The 23,424-nt window shown below is 40.2% G+C and overlaps 2 protein-coding genes across 6 annotated transcripts in view; both read right to left on the bottom strand.

The window, feature by feature from the left end:
- The window catches only part of CPNE1 (copine 1), a 43,518-nt gene extending 27,477 nt beyond the window's left edge, over positions 1 to 16,041 (bottom strand). Inside the window, 1 exon segment of the mRNA XM_084218121.1 lies at positions 15,949 to 16,041. The gene's annotated coding sequence lies outside the window, so the exon portion shown is untranslated.
- Positions 11,534 to 23,424, bottom strand: RBM12 (RNA binding motif protein 12). Of its 5 annotated transcripts, none has more exons than XM_084218117.1 (4): positions 23,315 to 23,424; positions 20,556 to 20,638; positions 16,992 to 17,075; positions 11,534 to 16,091 (listed from the first exon to the last, which is right to left on the bottom strand). In XM_084218117.1, the coding sequence occupies exon 4, from the start codon at positions 16,067 to 16,069 to the stop codon at positions 13,430 to 13,432; it is 2,640 nt and encodes an 879-aa protein (XP_084074243.1). In that variant the 5' UTR covers positions 16,070 to 16,091; positions 16,992 to 17,075; positions 20,556 to 20,638; positions 23,315 to 23,424; the 3' UTR covers positions 11,534 to 13,429. The 5 variants fall into 5 exon arrangements, with proteins under 5 accessions (XP_084074243.1, XP_084074244.1, XP_084074242.1 ...); XM_084218118.1 differs by having other exon boundaries at positions 20,556 to 20,606; positions 23,315 to 23,410; XM_084218116.1 differs by lacking the exon at positions 16,992 to 17,075.

Raw genomic sequence — 23,424 nt, 5'->3', positions numbered from 1 at the left:
CAAACTCTCTTTAAAATACAGAAAACAGACTTACTGGGTACATCCCATCATAGTAGTTTCTAATAAAAAGGCAACATAAGCAAGCCACCAGATAAGTGCTGTTGCTTGAAAGAGCTTGTAAAATACACCCCCACGATCAACAATTATACAGACAACAGCCGCAAACATCTGACCCACTGCTCCCACAACTGGGGATCTTACTGGTGAGAGGCATCACCTGTGAAGTTTCATCTTGAGCCAAATTCTGTACATTCCTTCAAGGGAAGAGTTTCCAACACACAGCTTCAGATCCATCAGGTACCTCTATTTTTTGTTCTTATTTAGAATTGCACATGATATAACACCACATTTTGAAGAAAAAAAAAATACATCACCTATGTTATCCCTTCCAACACTACAGCAAAATACTATCCATAGAAATCTGCAAGATCCCAAGCACATACTCCAGAGATGTCTTTCACTGTCCAACCAGACATCATTCCCACTTGTTTAGGTAAAACACAGAATGGCTCCATACTAGGTACACTTAAAGAAGTGCTCAGACAACCAAACTGAGGTCCAGTTTAAAAAGTCAAAATCATTTTACTATGCATACCAGCTTTTACCTGTAAAGATGATCATAAACTCCAATAGCTGTACAATACATACAAAAAGATAAATCTTAATTTTTCAGTAGAGCTTTTCTACACTGAAATTAAGTACAGCAGTAATGAAGTTGGTCCTAATCAAACCAAGATGAAAAATAAAAAGTTGCTTTCTAGGAAAATGACATAGGACATCTATGCTACACACTCAGAAGAATAAGCGACTACCTGCTACTTTATGAAGTTTTATATAGGCATTTCAGAACTTCTAATTTTTTTCATATTTCTGCAGAAAAGGCAACCTCCTTCCACACAGAAAAGAACACTTCCAACATAAAGAAAATCAACACATTTACAAGTCTATAATATTAAATTTATTGTTCCTCTAGTGATTGAGCTTAACCAAAGCTTAAAGCAAGTCAATTGTAAGAGAAGAAAGCACTGTACACTTATGGCTGAAGAAAACTCCAAACGAAGTGTGATTGAAGGCTTTAACTGTCCCAATTCGGAGCTTTGAAGGGTCTTGCATTTCCTCAAAATGCCACACATGGGTGCCTGAAGCATAAATAAACTTCTCTTTACTTATCCCTCCTCTATGAGTACCACCATTTAGCCAACTAAGGATCAAGTGCTGGACACTCAAAGGTGAGAATTATTGAATTACATAGTTTGTTTTATATACTTCCATCCCTCAGTAAGCCTTAAGGCCAGACGCTACTCTTCAGGCTGGGAAGATGAGGTGAAGACAGTGAGCACTGGGCGAGAGGGGCACTGTGATCACCCCAGCATGGCAGGTCACAGTAGCCACAGTCACCCAGAGGACAAGAAAAAATCTAATAGCTTCATGGCATCAAACACCATCAGCAGGATTTTCAGCAGTGCCAGGAGGTGGTATCTTCTTGAGAGAAAATGGTAGTACTATCACTGAATACAAGCCTTGTGGGTCAGCCTGATTTGGCTGCTCTGCATAAAATGAAATATAAGCAAAGATTCAGCCCAAGAAAATCTGCAAGATTTTTATATTTAAACACACTAATAAATTCACATTAAATACTGTACAAAATACCCAACCAGCTCTATTGCAGTGTACACCAAATTTTACACATTAATTTAGCACCTTGTTTAACTCAAACTTGAGGCTTTAATGCATATGGTCCAGGACAGCTGATTTCCAAAGAATTTACTCTGTACTGGATTGGCCATAACTCCAGCCTTACATTCTGCTTACAAACCCAGCACAACTGTCAGCAATCATGCCTGCAACATGTCCCTACTGCAATTTTCATAATCTTGGCCTTTTGCTATCCAGCAACTCAAGAAATTAACCCAACACATGTAACAAAGCATCTTCATTAATTAATCTTGCACTTATCAAATACCTTCTCCCCCTTGTCTCTTGCTTAGTTTAATCCCACATCTTCCAGTTATCACCCAACTTTTTTCAAAGCTCCTTCCCTTTTTTTCTGCTGTGATCCCAAAATATGCAGACCAGCAGAAGCAATGCTTTCTCTTATTATTAATTCCAAAGCTGATCCTAGCGCTGAGGTCAGGATCACTTGCTGAATGCTAACAGAATAAAAGTTATAATTTGATCCTTCTTTCCTGAACACCATAAGGCTCTAAAAGAAATCATATAGCCAGGTTTGTAACACCAGATGCACTAATATGCATCTTTATTTTAAAGTGAGAGTAAGGGAGTCTAATGAGAAGGACCATAGTCCACAAATTATTAGTCAATACAGGCCTTTTCCAGCACTTCAGCTCTTCCATGGGCCACAGAACCTCATTCCGCAGCCCGAGATGTTCTGCAGAAAACATAAATGGCTGCAATTTTTTCTATAATTTCATTATTTGTGGTGCTTTGCAACAGGGATGCAAGTGTGTTAAGATCACTATTGCTACAGGCAGGGAATAAATCATTATTCTCCACATTGTGTTCCAAGCTGTCACCATATATACATTGAGTTAGCTAACTGCTGTTACAAATTTGACATATAACCTGAAACAAAAGGCATCTCCTAACTGTTATAAAAGAATGGTGAATACTATGAAGAACAACTTTCTAAACAAACTGCTGTCAACTTGATTCAGTCCTGGTAAAGAGTGCGCATGGTTCATCAGCCAGCCTTAATTCCAGGGATGAGAGCTCCCAGGGAGGACAGACACAATTCCTGCAGGGCAAAGTGGAGGCTGTGCTGATGCTGAAACTCTGAGCCATGACCAAGTGCAAGACCCCCAGCCCAGCCCCTAAGCTCAGAACTGGACTGCAGGCCTCATCAAACACTTCAGTGACCACTGCAGACCTATGGGCCTGCTAAACATGCAGGAAGGTACAACCTGGCTCTATCCACTGAGCTGTCTCCACATGAACACTGAAGCTCCAGTATCAACATGACAATGGGGCGGTTGGGGGGGGTGGTGTGTCCAAAGTCAGCCAATGGGTACAAGCTCTGACAACCCACCCTCCAAGAAGCTCCCAGGAACTGACTGAGGAGGCAAAGCTCCCATTTATAACAAAAATAACAAGCTTAGAACAGTGTAAAAAAAAAAAAAAAAAAGCTGAATCAAAGCCCAGCAATCACAACTGGCATGGTAATTTTGGTAATTTCCAGTAAAAAATGCAAACAAGAACTTCAATCGGTTCATCTTTACTTCCCCCCACCCAAGAGACAAGTCCCAACTCTGGGGAAAAAGTACCTTCTACAAATTCACCTTTCCACCTGTACTACGTTCACTGTTAACTTGTACACCACCAACATACACCACCAACATAATCACGACCAATAAACTCAAAGAAATGATCATGCATATGCATGCCTTCACTATAGATATACTCTTCACTTTTCTGAGAAATAACCAACTGATAGGCCAAAACTGAAACTATTTAAATTATTAGTTTGGAACATATTAAATTACAAAAGGTTTCAAAATAACTTCTGGACCTAAGCAAAACCTATTACTAAACCAAAGTCTTCATGCAAAGAAAACATTTCAAAGTTCTTCATAGGATTTAACAGCAGAGTAGCAAAACCCATTTCCTTGAAAAAGTAACTTAACACAGGCTAGAGCTTTGGAGTCAGTCACTGGACTTAAGCTACAATAGTAACTGCAATCCTAAAAGTGTTCACTGATTCCTCCCACCAAGTAAGATATTTTCCCCGTTCCTTTCATATTTATTCACCTGCTTTTTCCTTCTCCTCACTGTGATTCTCAAGTATTTATTACTGCAACCTGAAGAATAACTTAATTGAAAAACAGACTTAACATCTCAACCACACAGACCTTTGTAACAACCCCAAACATGTATTTTACATTGCCAATAATCTTTGCCTTTCTCCAGTAAGGTCTTGTTCTTTCCCTTAAATTCCAGCTATTTCTACTTCAGGCCTAAACATTCTATCCCATTCCTCAGGTAAATCCAGCTGTCTATCACTCAGTCTTCCATTTTTTCATCCAAACTCCTTAAGCTGAGATCAAAGACTACACCATATTCCTCTTCTTTGGTTCTTCAACTACACTGCAGCTTCACCGGCAAGTACCTCCACAGACCAATTCTTACTTACATGCACCCATGATTTTGGAAATGATTCCTCAGCATTCATTCTGCTTTCCCCTTCACAACCTTTACCCTTCCCAAACTCTGGAAATCTAAACTATAGTACCACTATCCTTATAGCTATACTACATCAATATAATTTTACCCATTCCTCCAAAACTAGGCACGGTGACTTCAAGGCAGAAGAAACTCAGTAAGTCCATCTAACTAGACTAGTCTGTACTGTGTGAACAGCATGAGTTCAAAGTAAGACTTTACATACCAATATGTCAGCAATAGATTTTACTGATCTTTGCTATTGTATCGAATTCACATGAAGAATTTTGGTGGCTACATTGTACCAACAGCCATTTAAACAATGAAAAGCTTGTCATACCTGCTTCTTTTCACTGCACTTGTTGAATAATCACCAGAAAAGAATGAAATACTGCACAGGAATTCTTTACGCTATTCTCAGTCACCCTGAAGTTATTATGGCACAGTGACAACTCTTGCCTAAAAAATTAGTAAGGACATAAAGCAGAAGTGACCTTTCAATTTCTCACACTTTAGGAACAACATTACCCCTTCACATAAGTAAGTCAGGCTTTCTTCTTTATGGACTTTAATACTGAATCTAGCTCACAAAATACGATCCAGAAAAAGTCCCAAACCTTAGTATTAATTCTGCAGTACTTCCAGGAAACTGATTTCTTAGACTTATTCATTGCAAGTTCAGCCTAATTGTCAATACTCTTTCAGTTCTCTCTGCTTTTGAGTATATGCTCCCTTTTAAGGGAGAGATTCACACTCATACTACTTTTCTGTCACTAATTTTTATTACCACCTACAGCATGAACATCTTAACTTCTCCATCCTAATCTGTTGCAGAATAATGACATTTCAAAAAAAAAAAAAACTAAAAAATCCCACCACCACAAAAGCCTGACATCAAGGAAGTAGGATAAAGAGAAGGATATGGCAAGGGATTTTAAAAGTTGTTTTTTCTCTTGCCCATCCAGACTAACAATAGAACAATTTAAAGGCCACAAACACCAAACCGACCTCATGTTCCCTTTCTATTCTGTTCCAGATCCAGCTTCTCTTGCCAGTGTGCCTTCACAAAAGCACAAACCCGTTACAACAGTGGGTTCAAGCCACTCCATTCGTGTCAGATACAAGCGGGCCAAATGATGACACAATCTTCCTGCATTAAGGGAGAAGAGACTACACAAATGCAGGCAGACATCTATTTCCTCAATCCTCTTCCATGTCTGCGATACACAGTATATGCACTGTAATAGTTTCTAATCTATACCCTGAAGAAATCTGTTGTCATTATGTTTGAATTTACAACAAAGTTGTTCCACACCCTTGAGAAAACACATCTCTCTGCAAGCCAAGCATCTGAAAACCCCTACAACTCCCACCAGGGACCTTTTTTCTTCTCTCAAAATGAAATTAATACTTTCAATAAACTTATAAGAAACGTGACTGAACTGAAGCAACCAAATTCTCCAACCAACCTCTCTAATGAAAAATCTAGAGTAAATTTAACAGCTACAAAAGAATGAAATAAATGATATTCACTCTAAGCAGTGAGACTTGGAGTTACCACCATTAGGTGGAACCTGCAAACTTGGGTTACAAACTGCAGAGCACTACCTGTCTCAACCAGGCAGCAGTCAGGACAAACATCAGACTGAATTTGGCACCACAGTCATTTGTCCATCACCGATTCAGACCTTTGATGTGAACCTAATGCAGCAGCACAGGGATTTGAAAAGCACAAAAATATAAAAACAGTATCTGTGAGCTGACCAAATAAATTTAGGTTCTTCCTACCTAAATTACTTCTTCAAATCTAAACAAGACAGAGAAGGCTATACTACATCGCCACACCATGGCTGGCACAGAACAGTTACAGGGATTCCTCTCACCTTTCATAACAACAAAATTAAGTGACCCTATGGTTATATATTCATTCCAGTCACTGCACTGAAATAGCTGGTATTTCATATTGATACACTACCTGCAGATTCATTAGGATTCATAGTACATTCACTTATTAGTTTAAACCTAAGCATTTTGGATTTCAGAAAATTTATTGTTGTTTCTGTTTGAAGCTGTTTTTACATGCCTAGCTAATGACAAAATTTGATACAAAAAGTAACACAAGCTATCGCGCAGAAGGAAAACACTACAAAGTCTTCTGTTCCTGGAGATATGAAAATAGCCAAATACTGCCTACTCATTCAAAGTAGCAGCATAATATAGTGCTTGCACTGCAAGGAAGAAGCGCCAGCGATTTGGGCTACTGGCTTAACAAAACTACAGTGTCCGTTACCCAAAGTTAGGGCTAAGTGTCCAGACGACAAAAAAAGGCCTTCAAATAATTCAGGGCATTTGTGCAGTAGGTCATGGTGTTGTGCACGTAATTTTCCCACATATACTTGAAAGACTTTTTTAAGAGATGCATCCAGTTAAAATATACACACTGACTTAAGTGATAACAACTACAGTTGTCTTAAAAAAAACCTTTAAAAAGACTTACCATCAAAAATATTCTGATTTACAATCTAAGAAAATGTAAGACTGCACAGCTCAAGTTTAACTATTTGACAGCAACTCATTTAGATCAACTACCTATCTCATACATTGTATCGTAACAGCTGAATTTACACTTCAGATCACTTTAAGAATGTAAGTATTTTGTCACTGATTTATTGTGCTCTTTTTCACACAAACTCAGTGCTGAAGTTTCTGAACCCATGTCCATTCTTCATTAGACCAGTGCAGCACTTGTCTTCACTATAGCTAAAGCATGACAGTTTGGCCTCAACCTTTCAATCTCCCCCCTAATGCCTCATCTCTGATGATAAAGTTGAAGTTTCCTTAAAGTGAGGATGAAAACATTCTGCCACTTGCGTACTGGTTACTGAGAGACAAATTAGCTATACCACCACCAGTCTGCACACATAACTCCCAAAAGCACTCAAGTCAGTATCTGAAGAGAGCTCTAAGTGCTATTAAAAACACTTTCATGTATTCATGCAACACAGAATTTCTGCAACACAGAAAACTGGCTCTGCAGCAATGCCGGAATGTAGTGGGGGAACTCCAGACAGATGAATTTGTGATATTTAATAACTTTGCCTCCCCTCTTTAATGAACAGGATTTCCCAAACATTCATTTAGTGCCTGTGTCTAATGTTACTTTTAATGAGCCTCTTCACTTTTATATATAGCTGGCTGCACTAGTGTTGCTCAGACACATATGGTTTATAAATTCTGCCCTTGTCTTAGAAACATTTGCCCAGTAATGGAAAAGTACCGGCAACCATCATTTTCACTTCAGAGCTCAGCTTCCTGATCAAACAAGCAAGGACTTTCCACAATCCAAATCCATCCTCCCATCAAAACAAGTAGCAATGCTTTGGTTATACTGCTGAAAACAAAGAAGTTTCATAAAAAGCTCACTGAGAAGGACATTCTGGCAAATGCCACCAGAGCAAGGTTACTAAACAAAAGAGTGCAACACAGAGGCTTCAAATTTTAATGACAGAAATCCTATGAATTTCATCATAAAAGGCACTCAACCAAAATTATCTAAAAGGAATTCTTGAAGTAGTCTAGGTTCCGACTATATTACTGTTCTCCTCCCCAAATCTGCCTAAGTGACTAGAAAGCATTTCTAAGCTTTCTACTGTCACATAGAGCAGTGCTACATCCACATATTCATATTCAACGGAAAACAGTTGACATTAAACTATTTTTTCCAAACTCTGAAATTGCTAGCTGGAAGTTCCACTTTCCTTTAGATGGTCAGAAATCAGAGCCATACAATCCAGTTGATTCCTTGTTTAACCATACTGTAACTACAACATGAAGAACAGAAAGAGTCACCAGCCTTCCTGAAGTAGAGACCAGCCCAAAAGGCCACACTATGCCAGAGACAGTTTTAGGCAGGATTAATTCCTATTTTCCCTGTGCAAACCTTAAAAGTCCTTACTTTTGGGTTTTACACTTTACAGGGAAATTAAATTAGCACTCCTGTGTACTGTGCAACATAAGGGCAATCCCCACTCCAGGCCCCAAAGCCTTTCCTGACTATGATCAACTAGGTCTAATTCACTGGTGACTCATAGTAAAAGAACTCAAAAGTTGAGGAAAATGGTGAAGCTGGTGTGAGAATAGCAAATACAGAGTTACAAACTGATTTTGTGGAACTCATGCTGAATGAAAACACATTCCCTGTTTCTGAAAGCTTACCTAAGGTACTCGGGAAGCAACTAGTAAGACCATTTGAATTTCAGGCCGTAGACACGAGAACACATAAGAAAGATAGCCACAAAGGAGTAACCTTTGCCTCTGCAGAAGCAGTAAAGGAACTCAGGTAGAACTCATCTGGCTAATTCTCTCCGAAGCTGCCATGCTGTGAATACACAAAAAACCCAGAATGATAACAAAGGAATCTGCACAGAAGTGAATACCAGCAAGCGAAAAGAGTCACAGCCAAACCATCTGACGCCCATGTTCAGGCTGGAGCTACCAAAAAAGAACAGTTTTAGGGCTGCTTTTTTTTCCTTTTGGTGTTTGTAGCCAGGAGTGAAAAGCATCCAGGTCAGGGAGGTGGGAAACACTCCTTGCACAAACAACAACCAAACATTCCACTTAGTAACAAAGCTCCAAGATAATTACTAATGTCATCTGTATAGAAAACTAGCCACAGTTAGACCTACCTGATAATGAGATAGGGAAAGAGAAGTAGATTTCAGTACACAGCCACAAATCAATGTGCGTACTACCAACCAACAGGTTTTCATTCCATGGAAAATCCAGACTGTGGAAAAAACAAATCTTTGAACTGCAATCACATTCTCACTGCAAGAAAACAGATAGGAAGAGAACACTTTGAAGTTACTCTTCCTGCAGAAGCATTAAACAGCTTCCCTTCCTCTCCCTCTGTGCACAAACTCTAGCTCAGTTTTCCCAAAGCCATGGAAAAAAATACAGCCACAGAGCAGCAAGGAGCATCAGCAAACCTGGAAGAGAGCAAAGACAACCAAATGTATTTGGCAACTCTGCCTCCAGGCCAAAGCAGAGTTTATGAAAAACCTTACAGCAACAGAATTTAGCATCTCATTTTGTTTTCAAAGTCATGCACATCTAAAGCAGCAAACCGACATTAAACTAATTTGTATATTTCCCTGCACTCCAACTAAATGTTTTCTAATATGTCGAGTTTCAAAACTGTTTCTTTCCAACCAATGAGCAAATATAGCAACTAGCTGTTTTCTTCCACTAGAGTCCATATTGAACAGGAAATGCAATCCTTTGTTTCAAGGTCTAATGCATGCATCTGAATAATGAACCTAAACCAACTGCTTTCAAACAGTGATCTATTGGCCAATCAGAGATTTTAAATGTTCCATAATACATAGTAGTTTTAGTTTTGCAGATCAGACGGCCAACACAGTTCAGTGCTGCTGAACATCCCACTGAGGGTCAACAGCACTTGCTACAAGAAGCAGCAACTTAGGAACCACCACAGAAGACGACTAAGGAGAAACAAAATAAAGAAACCATAATCATTATTTACATTTAACGCACCACTGGTGTGCCTAGAAACTGGAAACATACTCTTTTGTAGAGTCCACAGTCTTCAGCACTCCAAAATACTCTCAGCAAAACAAGTTGCTGATTTCACCGAGTATAGGCAATGACTTTAGGGACAGCATGAGCAATGTGGAACTGAGCAGCACATATATTTTTAAAAGGCAGATCTTCAATGTCATCTGCAACACAACTACAGTCTTCATTTTTGCATCGATCTTTCTCTCCACTCAACACAAATTCAGACCACAAACACTCAATGAAAATACTACATGCTATGAAAGGAATGCTACTTAAAATAAAGCATCCTTCAAGTTTCTTTAAACCTAAAAAGCCTCAAACATCTCATAAATCTACATTCAGACCATGGCAACAATTCATTGGTTAAGAACTGGTTTTAATGCTGATATTACAGAATACCAACAAAATCTGACTGTGACATTAATGGATAACTGCTTGAAATTTGGTAACACTAAGTCACACTGTCACCCAACTAATGAAGTTCTTTCATCTGAGTCACAATTTTATCACTGACTAATTGCATTCATTTCTATTTATGGTGGGAAAAAAACCCATCTATTCAACAAATCATGCGGTAAAATGTTACATTCACAACTTTTTTTTCAGCAGTACTACTTAGACACACATGAAGAACTGCTAAAAACATCAACTTAGCCAGTTTTATAAACACAAGTACCTTCTTGCCATTATTTGGAGAAATCGGGACATCAAGGATGTTAACTTCCTGACACTCCAGGCATCAAGGTCAAAACAACTGGGGATTTGAGTAGCATCCATCAGCTGATTGATTCTGTCTATTGCTACCTCTCGCTAGCAATCAGCTTGGGGTGTTATATCCAATGGCAGTTTCACAGCTTCCACATTGGAGATGGGACCGCAGACGTCCTACCCCCTATTTTTAAGGCTGTTCATGAATATAGACAAGTGCTAAGTAAGGAATTTTATGAACTCTAGACATGTAGTCTATGGGTACTGCTCATAATTTAGCATAACATGCAGCTTAAGGCTACTTCATGAAACCACATTGTTACAGTAAACAGTTTGCATTGACCCTTGATAATGAACTTTTCTCTATTTATGTTTTAAAGGATCAACTGTAACTATTTGAGTTGATGTACGGCTTTCTGATACATACAGAAAACCTAAGCATGCTATGACTTCCTATTTTTTTCCAAGAGCCTACTCTTAGGGAAGAGAGGATATTTACTAACTGATTTATACTAAAAGATAAGGAGAATCAACTACTTGGTATAACAAAGAGCCCCTGTCCCACCCCAAATCCTCCATTTAAACATTCCATCCAAGTCAACATTCCCAACCCCCATGGCTTTCTGGTTTGTGCTTTTTTTCGGATAAGCACTGAAACATCTTTAGACCATAACGAAAAATCCAGAATCAGAAAAAAGCTTTCCAAAACAAACCTGCACTTTTAGCAAGTCAAAAGGAACAGGCACACAAGCATGTTTCACAGCATATGCTGTGTCTAACACAAACACTAGAAGCCTTGGATCCATTACCAAGAGGATCACAATGTGAAATCAAAAGACAGTAACAGAGAACTGTGTACCTAATTCCAGACACCTGTAGTTTAATTACATTTCACAACAAGGCAAGCATTGTTGTGATGTATTTGAACTTTAAAAAACAGTTATCACCAGTTTTGGTGAGTCAACACACACTAAGATCTTAAATCAATTCTGTGAACAATGAAGCCAAGTTTTCCTTTTCAGTAATTTTATTCTAATGTGAAACACGAAGAAACAAGCACCCAAAAAACTCCAATATAGTATGAAACTTTAATAAAAGTTGCTTAAAAAACAAAGAGCAAAATTTTAAAATAAACTGACTTGACTCCTAATCACACACATCTTTCTGACATCAGGAAGAGTACTTTCAGACTGTCGGGGAAAAAAAAAGAAAGAAACAAAGATCTGCTGTTGAAACGTTACTCCCAAAGACTGTTGAAATGCATAACATGAAGCTTCAGAGACAGACAGTTTTATTAACAGGAGGCTTAATTTTAAACAGTATATACAAATCACATGACTTTTCCAAAGTTGGGACCACCTAGTAATCTGTCAAAACAAAATTATGCTAATGAATTACAGAAGCATCTGTGTAATGCAACCGCCTCTTTATTGAAGTACACCTTTATACAATCCTTCCACGGATTCCTGTACTGTGAAATCCTCTCAGGACGCAGCGCTGCACAGGTTTGCAAATCTCTCCTACACACCACGTGAATAAAACTGTTGCCACTTGCACCTCTCAATTTTGCCTGCCCATACACTTCAGTGTTCCATGGTATGCAACACCAAAAAGCACTGTTTTTCTTTGTCAAAAAAACCCCAAAACAGTTTGAAGTTTACTATGTTTAAGTACAATGATTTGCAGGGAATAGCAGGATTTTTTTCAGGCAATGCCCAAGTCTTAAAATTTATCATAAGCCAAGCAAGGATGAACCAAAAAAAATTCTACTTTTCACTTGCGAAATTACTTCCTTTCCATTTCTCTGTTTTTCCATGGAAGGTTTCACTGCACAACAAAGAAAATGGCAACTCTTTACAGACTTTGAATACAACAGCACAACTTTATTGCAAAAATATATAGTAAACTCAGTACTTTCAAGTTTTGGAGAAAAATAAATTTTATCTCTGAATTCACCCACAGCAGTAATTCACAACAGAGTTGCTGAAGATACAAGCTTCTTCCATTATAACCTAATTTAAAACTTTATATGGACTCCAATCTTCTACTAATAATCACCACTTTGGTTCTCTTAGCAGAGACTCTATGTGAGGAGTTCAAGAGACATGTGAGGAACACCAATATCCAACTAGTGTCAAAGATCCTTTCTCAATTGATTTGTGTAATCCTAACAAATCAAGCTACTTAAACAATAATGATTATTTTCAACTGAAAACATTTTAAATGTACTATAAAACTCATATGATTTATGTTCGAGGTTAGCTATACTTGTGGCAAAAGTCTTATTCTGCACAGTTATAATTGCAATATATAAATAACTAAAGGTTATATCACACAGAACAGCTTGAATTTTACAGAACGATTCTGCTCATACTCATAGGAATTAGTCTGGTAGACACATCAGCAAAGGGCATAATTCAACTGTTCATACAGTGAGAATTTTGGAAAAAATAAAGATACATACACAAAACAATTGATCTGTGTACACTGAGAATTCATTCAGTCGCAGAATAAAATCAGGACTTTGAACAAAGCTTTGACCTGTGAACAAAGCGAATTCAGCCAGCTTTTAACCAAATCTAAAAATAGCTATCTAATTTACAATGGCTTACAAGAACACCACTGAAGAGCTTCACTGACTTCATCTATTTCCCTTATCCAAAACTATGTCAAACCAATCTCTGTTTCTCAATAAGCACTGTGTCTGGAAGAGTTTACCAAACTTTTATGACGAATAAGAATCTGTCCAGCTTCTCCACATATTTGTATGAGGAAAATCCACCACACCTCTCTCCTTGCAGTGTTTCTCATGTAATGGCTAACCCAGTGCTCTGTCTTATCAAAACCCATCTGTTTTACAATTTAAACAATCCACAGGTTCTATCCTGGAAATACTATAAAAACCAATCCAGATGCATTTGTCACAGCACTATGAATATCTATTCTACAACTACTTGATAAACAGCTACCCTAATACAAGTTTTACTTTTCTGGAACCTATAGGCCTGTCATTTAAATCAACAACAGCTGCCATAGCTTCATCACGAGACTCAAATGCAACCATTGCTTCTCCAGTGGGCATGCCTTTTTCATTGTATTTTAAACACACTGAACCAGGGATCACTTGGTAACCATAAAAGAAATCCAAAATTTCATCCACCGAAACGGTAAAGGGCATATTCTGCACTTTAATGACAGTTGGCCCTGGCTTCCCAGACCCTGTTCCAAAACCTGGGGGTCCACCAATATGTATGTTTCCTGGTCCAGGTCCAAACCCTGGAGGTCCACTTAAATGTCCAAGACCGCTAGCAATTGCTGGAGGACCAGCACCAAAGGCAGGGGGCCCACTTAAGTTGCCAGGACCATTACCAAATGTCTGAGGACCCCCTGCAAAACCTGCTGGTCCACTCAAATTGGCAGGACCACCTGCAAAACCTGGTACCTCAATACTTGCACCAGGTAAACCACTAGCTGCAACTGTTGGTATTCCTGGTCTAGAATCAGGAAAGCCACCTATTCCAGGTGGCGGTAAAGGGGGACCAAATGTGCCAGACCCACTGAAGCTACCAGGGAAATTAAACGGAGGACCATTATTTGCTTCTTTTGCATTTCCCCCCAAGAAGGCATGCTCATCCCCACCAGGGCCCTGTGCTCCTGGCACAGCGGCATTTCCCTGGATTGGTATTTTCAGGATCTTTTTTCCTTGAGACGCTGGGTTTCTCTCAATATCTCTCATTTCTTCTACAGTTATCAAACGCAAATTAACATCTCTTCCATTCAGTTTTTTACGGTGCAAGCGTTCAGCCTTACGAGCATCATCTTCAGCTTTAAACTGAACCAGTGCTTGTCCTAAACCTTGCCCATTATTATCAAGAAGAATTTGTACAGAGTTTTCTTCCACTGCCAGTCCCTCTAGAAACTGAAGTATTTCAATTTTTGTTATATTGTATGGAATATTAGATATATGCGCACACAGTTTTGGCAAGCCTGATTCTCCCTCAGCATTCATCAGAATTTCTCTCTGGTCATAGCTGAAGTTCTGCAATCTTTTACGAATCATATCTATCTTTTCTAACATTGCCTTTTTAGTAATTGGATGCACCTGAATGAAGCGATTCCCTATGTACTGCTTATGATGACACAAAGCTGCTTTATAATCGGCTTCATTCCTAAACTCAACAAACCCCTCCCCAATTGCCTTCCCATTGGGTCCATAAGCTATATAAATGCTGTCCTCAACTATATCCAGCTTTTTAAAAAAATCTATCACATGTTTGTTCTCCGATTCAAAGGGAAGACCTTTCAAATAAACACAGAAACCATGCTCATGGGGAGATCTTGACCGTGACCTTTTCTGTCCAGTGGGAGATTTGGACCTAGGATGAGCCTGGGGAGGAGGATGTGCCTGCCCAGAGGGACCCATGGTTTGCTTGAAAGTTATGTGGCCTCCAGCAGCTACCCACTGTCTCTCTGTTGCAGGACTAACTTCAACATAGCGCTGAATCATCAGCATTCTGTTTCGCTTCAGTGCTTCAAACGTATCTTGAGGAGAAAAAAACTTAACTAGTCCATTTCCATTATTTCGACCTACATGATCCTTCAGCATATGGACTGCATCCACACGGAGCCCAAGGAAAAAGTCTTTCACATCAGATTCTGTTGCAGTAAAGGGCATTCCATGAACGCTGACATACAAATCATCTGGATTGATTGGAATTGGCTTGACACTACCTTGAGAATTCATCTGGATAGGATTTACAGGATTCATGGGACCAATAAACAATGGATTCAAGCCGCTGTTCATATTCACTGCTGCTCCAGACCCATTCATTCCAGTGGGTAAGGGTGCTACAGGAGGAGGATTCATAGGAGGCATTCCTGATATGGGAGGCAGAGGCGTCATTGGAGGTACAGGGGGCACAGGGGGTATTGGAGGAACTGGAGGAACAGGAGGCAGTGTGGGTACAGGAGGTGGAACAGGTATAGGGGGAATAGAAGGCATTGGTGGCAAAGATGGCATAGCTGGGATAGGAGGGATTGGTGGAGGAGGTACTGTGTTCATTGGGGATGCTGTGCTAGGTATAGTTGAGCTAAATGTTGGACTACCAAAGGTACTCCCAAGATTTGGAGGTGCAGTGCCAATACTGGCAGTAGAAAATGTGGATATGTTTTTATTGCTTTCATGCACCGTAGTAGAAGCAGTTACTACACTAGGAGAAGGATTATTAAAGTTAGGTACAGTAGTAGGTAAGTTAACCCTTCCACTCATTCCAGAACTAGGTGGTGGTCCCGACCTGCTAGCATTTGCTGGTGGCATATCTAGATTGGCAGTTTCAAAACGCCTACGACTGAGCTCTATCATGTTCTGCATTTCAGTTTTACTGCTCAGCAACAACGTTACTTTTGACCCTTTAATTGTACCACCTGTGCGCATCATACCAAGCCTTGCATCTTCATCAGTGGCAAAAACGATGAAAGCCTCACCCAGTTCACCCCCTACAATATGCACGCCCCCATCAGGAATGGTCAATCCAGAGAAGAAGTGGCGAATGTCCATGGTCCCCGCCACAATCGGGAGACCTTGCAAGCGGATGACCACAGCCATGCTGCGCTGAAACAACACACACCTGCAGATGAGAAAAGGCAACGGCCATGTCAGACTACTGTTCGTGACACCATGCAATTACCTACAGACACCATCTACTATATTTGTTTATATACACCCAATAACATCTTGCAAAGATTAAGCGTGTTTATATTCCAAGTTCCTTATTCATGTTTGTTTACTTCATACAGACTGAAGTATTAAACATTTATCAACACAATCAGTATACATTTTGCACTAGAAATTCCAAAATAGCTAAGTTATACTAAGACCCACAAGTGTCAGTTAAAAAAAACAAAGGAACATCAAAAATCAGAACTATTACATCAGTAGTTGAATAATTAATGGAATGTAAGCAAAAGGAATATTTTAGCCAGACAAAACAAAATTAATTTACCATACCCTGAATATGGTATCCACTGTACCTGACAATATGGCTGAAAAATTCTGCACAACTATGGGAAACAAACAGTTCCCTTTAATTTGGGGAAGGATTTTACCTCCTGCCAGGTGAGGACAACTAGAAACAAAACAGTGGGTTGGTGAAGAACAAAAAGCCATTACGGACAACTAGCAACTCTGAGACTCACAAGACATCCTGACAGGGAGTATCTATATTATACTGACCTGATGCTTTTTCGCCTAGCAAAGGCAAGAGGTCCAGATGACCTGAAGCTTGCTATTATAAACTAGCCCCAGACATTTTGTGAAAATAGAGACCTCAACTAAATTAAACTAACATCTATGCATATCTAGATAGATATACGACCTTCACAATTTTCAAAAACAAGGTATTTTTTAAAAGTTGCAGATATTCTGTCTAGCATGACCCCTTACGTCTCAGATGTAAGTAAATTAATTTTATCTCCCCAGTAGGCATTAGTAGATGCTTAATCCTGAACAGCTAGATCTGAACAGTTACCTTGTGACCTCAGAAGTCCGAGCTCATATCAGAAGTTGAAGAGGAAGCTAGATAGTTGACACTATGGTCAACCTTCAGCAAAGGCTGAAAGCATGATATTAAATAATATTAGCACAATTCAACACCTCAGAAGACAGTCTCTCATCCTAACCATCAGCAACAGCACCATGCTTCACTTGAACCACTCATTCTCTGAAACTTCTTGACTTCCTAGGTACAAGCCAGTTCAGCATCTTTATGGAAGATCTCCAAGGCTCCCCTAAGTCACATACCAGTAGCGTTAACTCAGCATTTGAAATCAAGGATGAACCAGATCACAGAATCACAGATCCGTTTAGGCTGCTGAAGACCTTAAAGACCAAGTCCAACCAGATGCCCCAATGCAACACCACAAAGCTACGACTCAAAGACTCCCAGCCACTACCAAAGCTCTGACCAACCACAACCAAAAACTATCTCCTAGCAACTCAGCTATATCCCAGCATACAGTCAAATCCCTAAATTGGCTCCATTTGCTTGCCCACGTCATCCAAACACTTTAGAGAAGACAAGTCTTGAATGACTAGGTAAAGCCATCATTTAATCAGGTAAGGCTGAATCCAGTACTTGACGAAAACAAGAGTAACAATCCTTCTATGGGGTGAAGAAGCAACAATACTTTTGTTTGCGTAATGGAACCTCGTATTACTAAAATGTGTCCTTAAGTATTTTTTTCTGTTGACCAACACACGAGAGCTTCAACACACTAATGAACTCAAGCAACATACTGGGGTATTACAGGGCATTGTCCCACAACTATCAACAGACACCAGAAAAGTGTGGAGGACCTTTCTCTCTCACAGAAACAGCAAACAAGCCCATTTGCACAAAGTCACTCTGTGGCTTTAGTCACTGTGCATGAATATTGGGTTCCTTACTGCACCATCCTGAAAGAGAGACTAGAACTTGCCGTACATAACATAAGAAGATTCTTAAAAAAAGAAAACACACCACTAAGAAAATCCATATTTCACCAAGGAAAGACAGCAACAGAAAGGCTTATACTATACTAAGGCTCATACTGTACTAAGCTTCGGGGACAATTTTTTTTGAAAGCAACTTTCTCCTCCATGGTGAGGCAACAGAAGCAACATCCTTGCCTTTAGCTCTTACAAGTGAATTAAATTTAATCTGAAAATAAAATTCATTGCCCAATCATTTTCCAACAACAAAATAACTTGCCCATGAGGAAAAAAAACCCCAAGTCAAAGTAAGGACTACCTATGCTATCTAAAACATCTAAAAACATATCTAAGACTTTCTGCACTGTTTTAAAAAGTAGTGTTTTATAATGATTCTGTTGTTTCATTTTAAATTTGCCTAGCATTGATGACAATCTCTGAAATTAAAGTTAAAATTAAAATTCTGCCACCTTTAAAGAAGCTATATTAAAGAGTATTGTAAACCCAAGGTTTATGTTGCGCTACAGGATTGCTTCTTAATTAGATGATCCTGAGGCAAGCAAGCGGTCTAAAAGTATCCCTGGTTTGGTACCTATGCTTCCAAAACTGGAATATCACTAAAAGCAAATCTTGCCAGGAGGTTTAGATTTCTTCTACTGCCTACTATACATAGAAATTAGTTTCAGAAATTTTTATGTATCAGAAGTTAAAGACATTTGAAGCATCTTGTGTTAAGTGGGAGACTACTTTTAGCTATTTCCTTAATGCAAAAGGGATGACAATCTGATATAGCCATTGGTTGAACAAAGGCAACTTGGGAAGGTGTGGGAAGACCTTGTACTAGGGTCTGCTGGTTTGGAACACCTTACTTTCTTTAACAGAACTGACACTTGCTAGATAACTGCATTTATAAATTATTGTAGCCCAGAGGACAAATCAACAGATAAAGTCACAGAAGAGTTCAAGCATTTGAACATTTACATTACTTCTGAGACAATGCAAATTAAATTCAAAAGTTCATAATAAATGCTAAAAGAGTACTTGAAGTCTTGTTACTAAGTACTCTATTCAGATCCACTAAATCACTATTGACAAAAAAATCTAAAGAGCCGCTTAGGCATATAGCTACTACAAAACCTATCTGCAATGACTTCAGTGTAGTTAATTCCATGCAGAGTATTAAGCAAATGCTTGCTTAATGTTAAGCAAGAGCTGACAATAACATGGTCTGAATAAAAAGAATTTTAAGGACTTGACTAATCAAATATTTTTGACAAAGGAACATGTAACACAGCTGCTTCATTTTTTCAGAATTTTGATACTTAGACAAAGTAGTAGTGTCAATTCTGTTATTTACAGAAAAATCTCAAGGACCAAAAGGGCCAGATTTTAAATTTCTAAACTCTCACAAACCACATTTTTTCCAAAATGCACTTAGGAGGCAATAACCCACTTGCTCAAATTTTCCAAGTAATGAAAATGCAAAGCCTGCTCAAGTATTTCACTGTTGACTTGCAAAGACCAGCACATGCAGAGGCAACATTAACTTCAGACACAAAACAGGCCGCACATCATTTCAGCGGGCACTGAAGGCTTTTTGTTGGGCTGTCAGCTCTCATGCTGCCTGCTATTCTCCGAGTACAAAAAGGTACTTCAAGGCAAAAGTGGGTGTTATTGCCATTTTGTGTGTTTCATATATTTGTGGAAAGACAACATCCTACGAGTGTACTATGGACAATCCATCCCCATTAGCAAGCTGTGATCAAAGCTGAAGATTTACAGGCTGCTGACAACCAGCCTGATTCAACTCATTTGACAAATTTTAACATGTCTTGACAGTAATATCTCTAAAAATGTTGATGTTACACTGGGAAAAAAAAGGTGTAAAAGACGACAATACTATTTATCTCATCAATGTGCTCGTTAATAATAATTTGGGTCATACATATAAATTTGTAAGCACACCAGATTAGCTTTTTGAGATGTATGGGTTTTGCAATGGAAAAGTTCAGAAGATTCATCCTAATCCCTGGGAAGTATTAAAGTACAATACCCACATCACACACACACACACACACACAAATATATCTGGCAATTCTTGAGTGAAGACTAAGAACTGCAGGAACACTGGTACTGTAGGAGGAATTTTAAGTATGAGACTGTCTCACAAAAGTTAAAACTGCAAACTACCGTTTTGTCTTTCACTTACGGCTAAAATCAACCTGTTATAGTCATCCTGAAGCCAATTCAAAACTATCTCACCCCTTTAGCACTGCAAAACCTAATTCGAACCAATTGATGTACACATCTACACTCCACCAATTACAAACACATAGACCTGTGGCTTGCAGCAAAGTAACTGCATTTTCCAACAGTGCAAAGTAAACGGGAGAGTGTTCCAGACTACCACATGCTGATGAAACAACGAAACATTAGTTTGGCAGAAAATTCTGTTTACAAGAAAAACATTGCCAAAACCACCATCACCAGTGGCAAGTAGACAAGCTACAGATTATTTGACTCAAGTCTTTTGACACAAATTTACAGATTCCAAAAGCTTCATGTGTTTCTTAGGATATACTCAATATGCATATAAAGAAGTCTTCAATTCAAAAGCTCTTACCTGCAAAGACAGATGTTTTTTTCTTAACAAGTAGCAGAAGCCAAGCCAATCCTGTGGGCAACCAATTAAAACCAACTTTTAGACTGCAATAAAGAATAAATGGAGGCAAAAATCAATGCAGGCAACACAACAGCAGTAACAGTCCACAAAGAACTGTATACACAGAATTTCAAACCTGCAACCACCACAAGGCACTGCAACATGAAAGATTCATAAGGGTACATTTTCTATAGATTATCTCTATATGACTTACTGGCAATTGCATTGTAGAGCTTTAAGACATAAATATGCCTTCCACAAAGACTATACAAAGAGCCAGAAAGCATTTAAAGTATTTCAAATTTTCCCATCACCAACAGGTGAAAAAAAATCTCTTTCAAAGGCAAAGAACAAGAGTTAAATACTTGAAAGCCCTGAATTTTACCAAACCCTGCTTCGTTAATAATGGTATTCCTTCCTCCAACTTTGCATCTACTTACTTGAACAAAGAAAGGTAAAGTAAGCCATGCCTAAGAACACCACCCCAGAACTGCACCTGAAGAATTCAAGAGTCACGCTAGCTGGGTAAAACTGACATTTCACAGCCATGCCTATGCAGTCAACTCCACAGAGCACACGGCAAGAATTCCCATAAGATACTCTACTTTCATTTGTAATCTGCCATCTCATTACCCAAATCCTCATCAAATGCACATTTTTTTAAATTCCTGTATAAAAATTATCTTTCCAGGTTTACAACTCAACAAAAAAGCCAAGCATTTTAAGTGGCAACACAAGTACTTTGTATTTAAAGATAGGATGGAAAACCTTTGCACTTTCATTAGTGGGCAGACCACCTCACACTAAAAATGTGATTCTTTGGAAAGCCACTGAGGAACGAATCTCACTAAGAACAGATAACTGCCTCCTTCTCACACAACCCCAACAGGCTGGTTTCAGTTACAAGCACCATTACCAAAATGAACTTAAAGCAAGAAGTACTAACAAACCCTTCAGAAACTTACTAACAGAGAGAATTAAAACAAACATAACTATTCACATATCTTCCAGGACATTAATGGCAGACTAACAAGTGAGAAAGATAAAACTACACTTACATTAAAATGGCAAACACATTTAGAAAAATAAGACTTTTGTTTATTAGACCTTCAAAAGAAACATGCAATCCTATATTAGAAGGACTCAACTACATACTTTCATGTAGAGCAGTGTCAACCAGCAGTTTACAAAGAAAGAAAGAAATGCAATCACCTGAAAAACGATTTCATGCAAAACCACACCTGCTTCAAGCAGCAGATAAATCTTTCATGCACAAGGAACTTCCCATTTAGAAGAAAAACCTAAATCATTAGAAGGATTTCCAGTATAGCAACCATGTTCCTCTTCACAACACTGAAAACAAGCTGAAAATCTGCAGTGGACTAAGACAACACAAACAAAACCAGGCAGCATTCAGAATAGGAGCAAAACTCCATTCTGCTGTGTTTAACTTCTTCACCAAATGCCATCTACTTTTAATTTCAAGTGTCACATCTCTCAACTTTAAAGAGAACCATCCATGCCTTCTGTAGGCAAAAATAACCTTTCCAATCAACAGAATACGCATAAGCACATTAACTAGACAAGCACCGGCTAGAGCAGGTGTTCCCACATAGAGCTGGCACCGCATCTCCGGGAGTTCTCCGGAGAAACTCCACAACACCCTGTCCACTGTACAGAAAGATCCAGCATCCACTGGACACACAACAAATTATTAAACCAGAGGAATCCACCAAGGAAACAACCAGCCGATTTGCCTGCCTAACACCACTAGATCAAGGTGGGGAAATCAATCACTAAGAATAACAGGTAAGTTTAAGAGTGAGTAAAACCAGAGCCATGAGGTTTTATCGAAAGAAAACTCACATTGTGTATTTCCGGGGCTCATTTGAACGCTAATTCGTTTCGGTTTTGTTTTTTTCTGGGAAGGGTGGTTTTAAGTTGGTTTTTTTTCGTTTATATTTCTTGGGGGAGGGAGGCGATATTTTGTTTGGTTGGTCGTTGCTGTTCGGTTGTTTTGGGGTTTTTTAGCGGAGCTGATTTTTACTAGCAGAAGAGACTTTACTGAACAACAACTCCGCTGGCGTTTATAGGGTACACCCAACGAGCACTGGCAGCGCCGCAGACACCGGGGACCTTCCTCCCCGCAAGGTGCGGAGTACTTGCCTCGCTTCGTCCCCCGGGGCGGGGCAAGGCGCAGCCGCTCCGCCTGAACACCCCCGGGATCCAGACACGCCGGGGCCCCGCGCCGGCAACGGGACCGCAGAGCTCCCCGCCGCACCCGTCAAACCCCCGCCTCGGGCCCCGGCACAGCTCTCGCCATGCGGCCCGTGTCTCGGCTCGGGCCCCGGCACCGTCGCAAGGTCACTCGGCCGCCCCCGCCGGATGGGCCCGCGGCGCCGGCGTTCGGCCCGCACGGACTCACCTGCCCGCGCAGCTCCGCGGGCCGGCGTGCGCGGGCGGCGACAGGGAGCCAGGGACGGGGGAGGGGCCGGGGCCGGCCCGAGCCGCGGGCCTCAGAACGCCGGGCCGCAGCGAGGCGGCAGCGGCCCCACTCGGCGCCCCGGGGCTGCGGGCGGGAGGCGCCGCCCGGCCCGGCCCTTTGTGCGCGGGGACGCGCCCCCCCGGCCTCCCTCCCCGCGTCTCCCCGCCGCGCCGCGGGCCCGCAGCGCCGGACCGGGCAGGCGGCCCGGCCTGCCCGGGCGCCGCCGCGCTCTTACCGAGGGGATCTGTACGGGAAAAAGGGTTAGAACGGAGCCACCCCGCCCGGGCCCGCGGCGCGCCGAGCCCCGCGCACCGACCGCAGCCGCACAAAATGGCCGCCGCGATG

The sequence above is a fragment of the Fringilla coelebs genome, assembly GCF_963513975.1.
Source record: "Fringilla coelebs genome assembly, chromosome: 18".
Lineage (NCBI taxonomy): Eukaryota > Metazoa > Chordata > Aves > Passeriformes > Fringillidae > Fringilla > Fringilla coelebs.
Note: the sequence above shows the minus strand (reverse complement) of the source record. Positions and strands in the feature narration are given on the sequence as shown.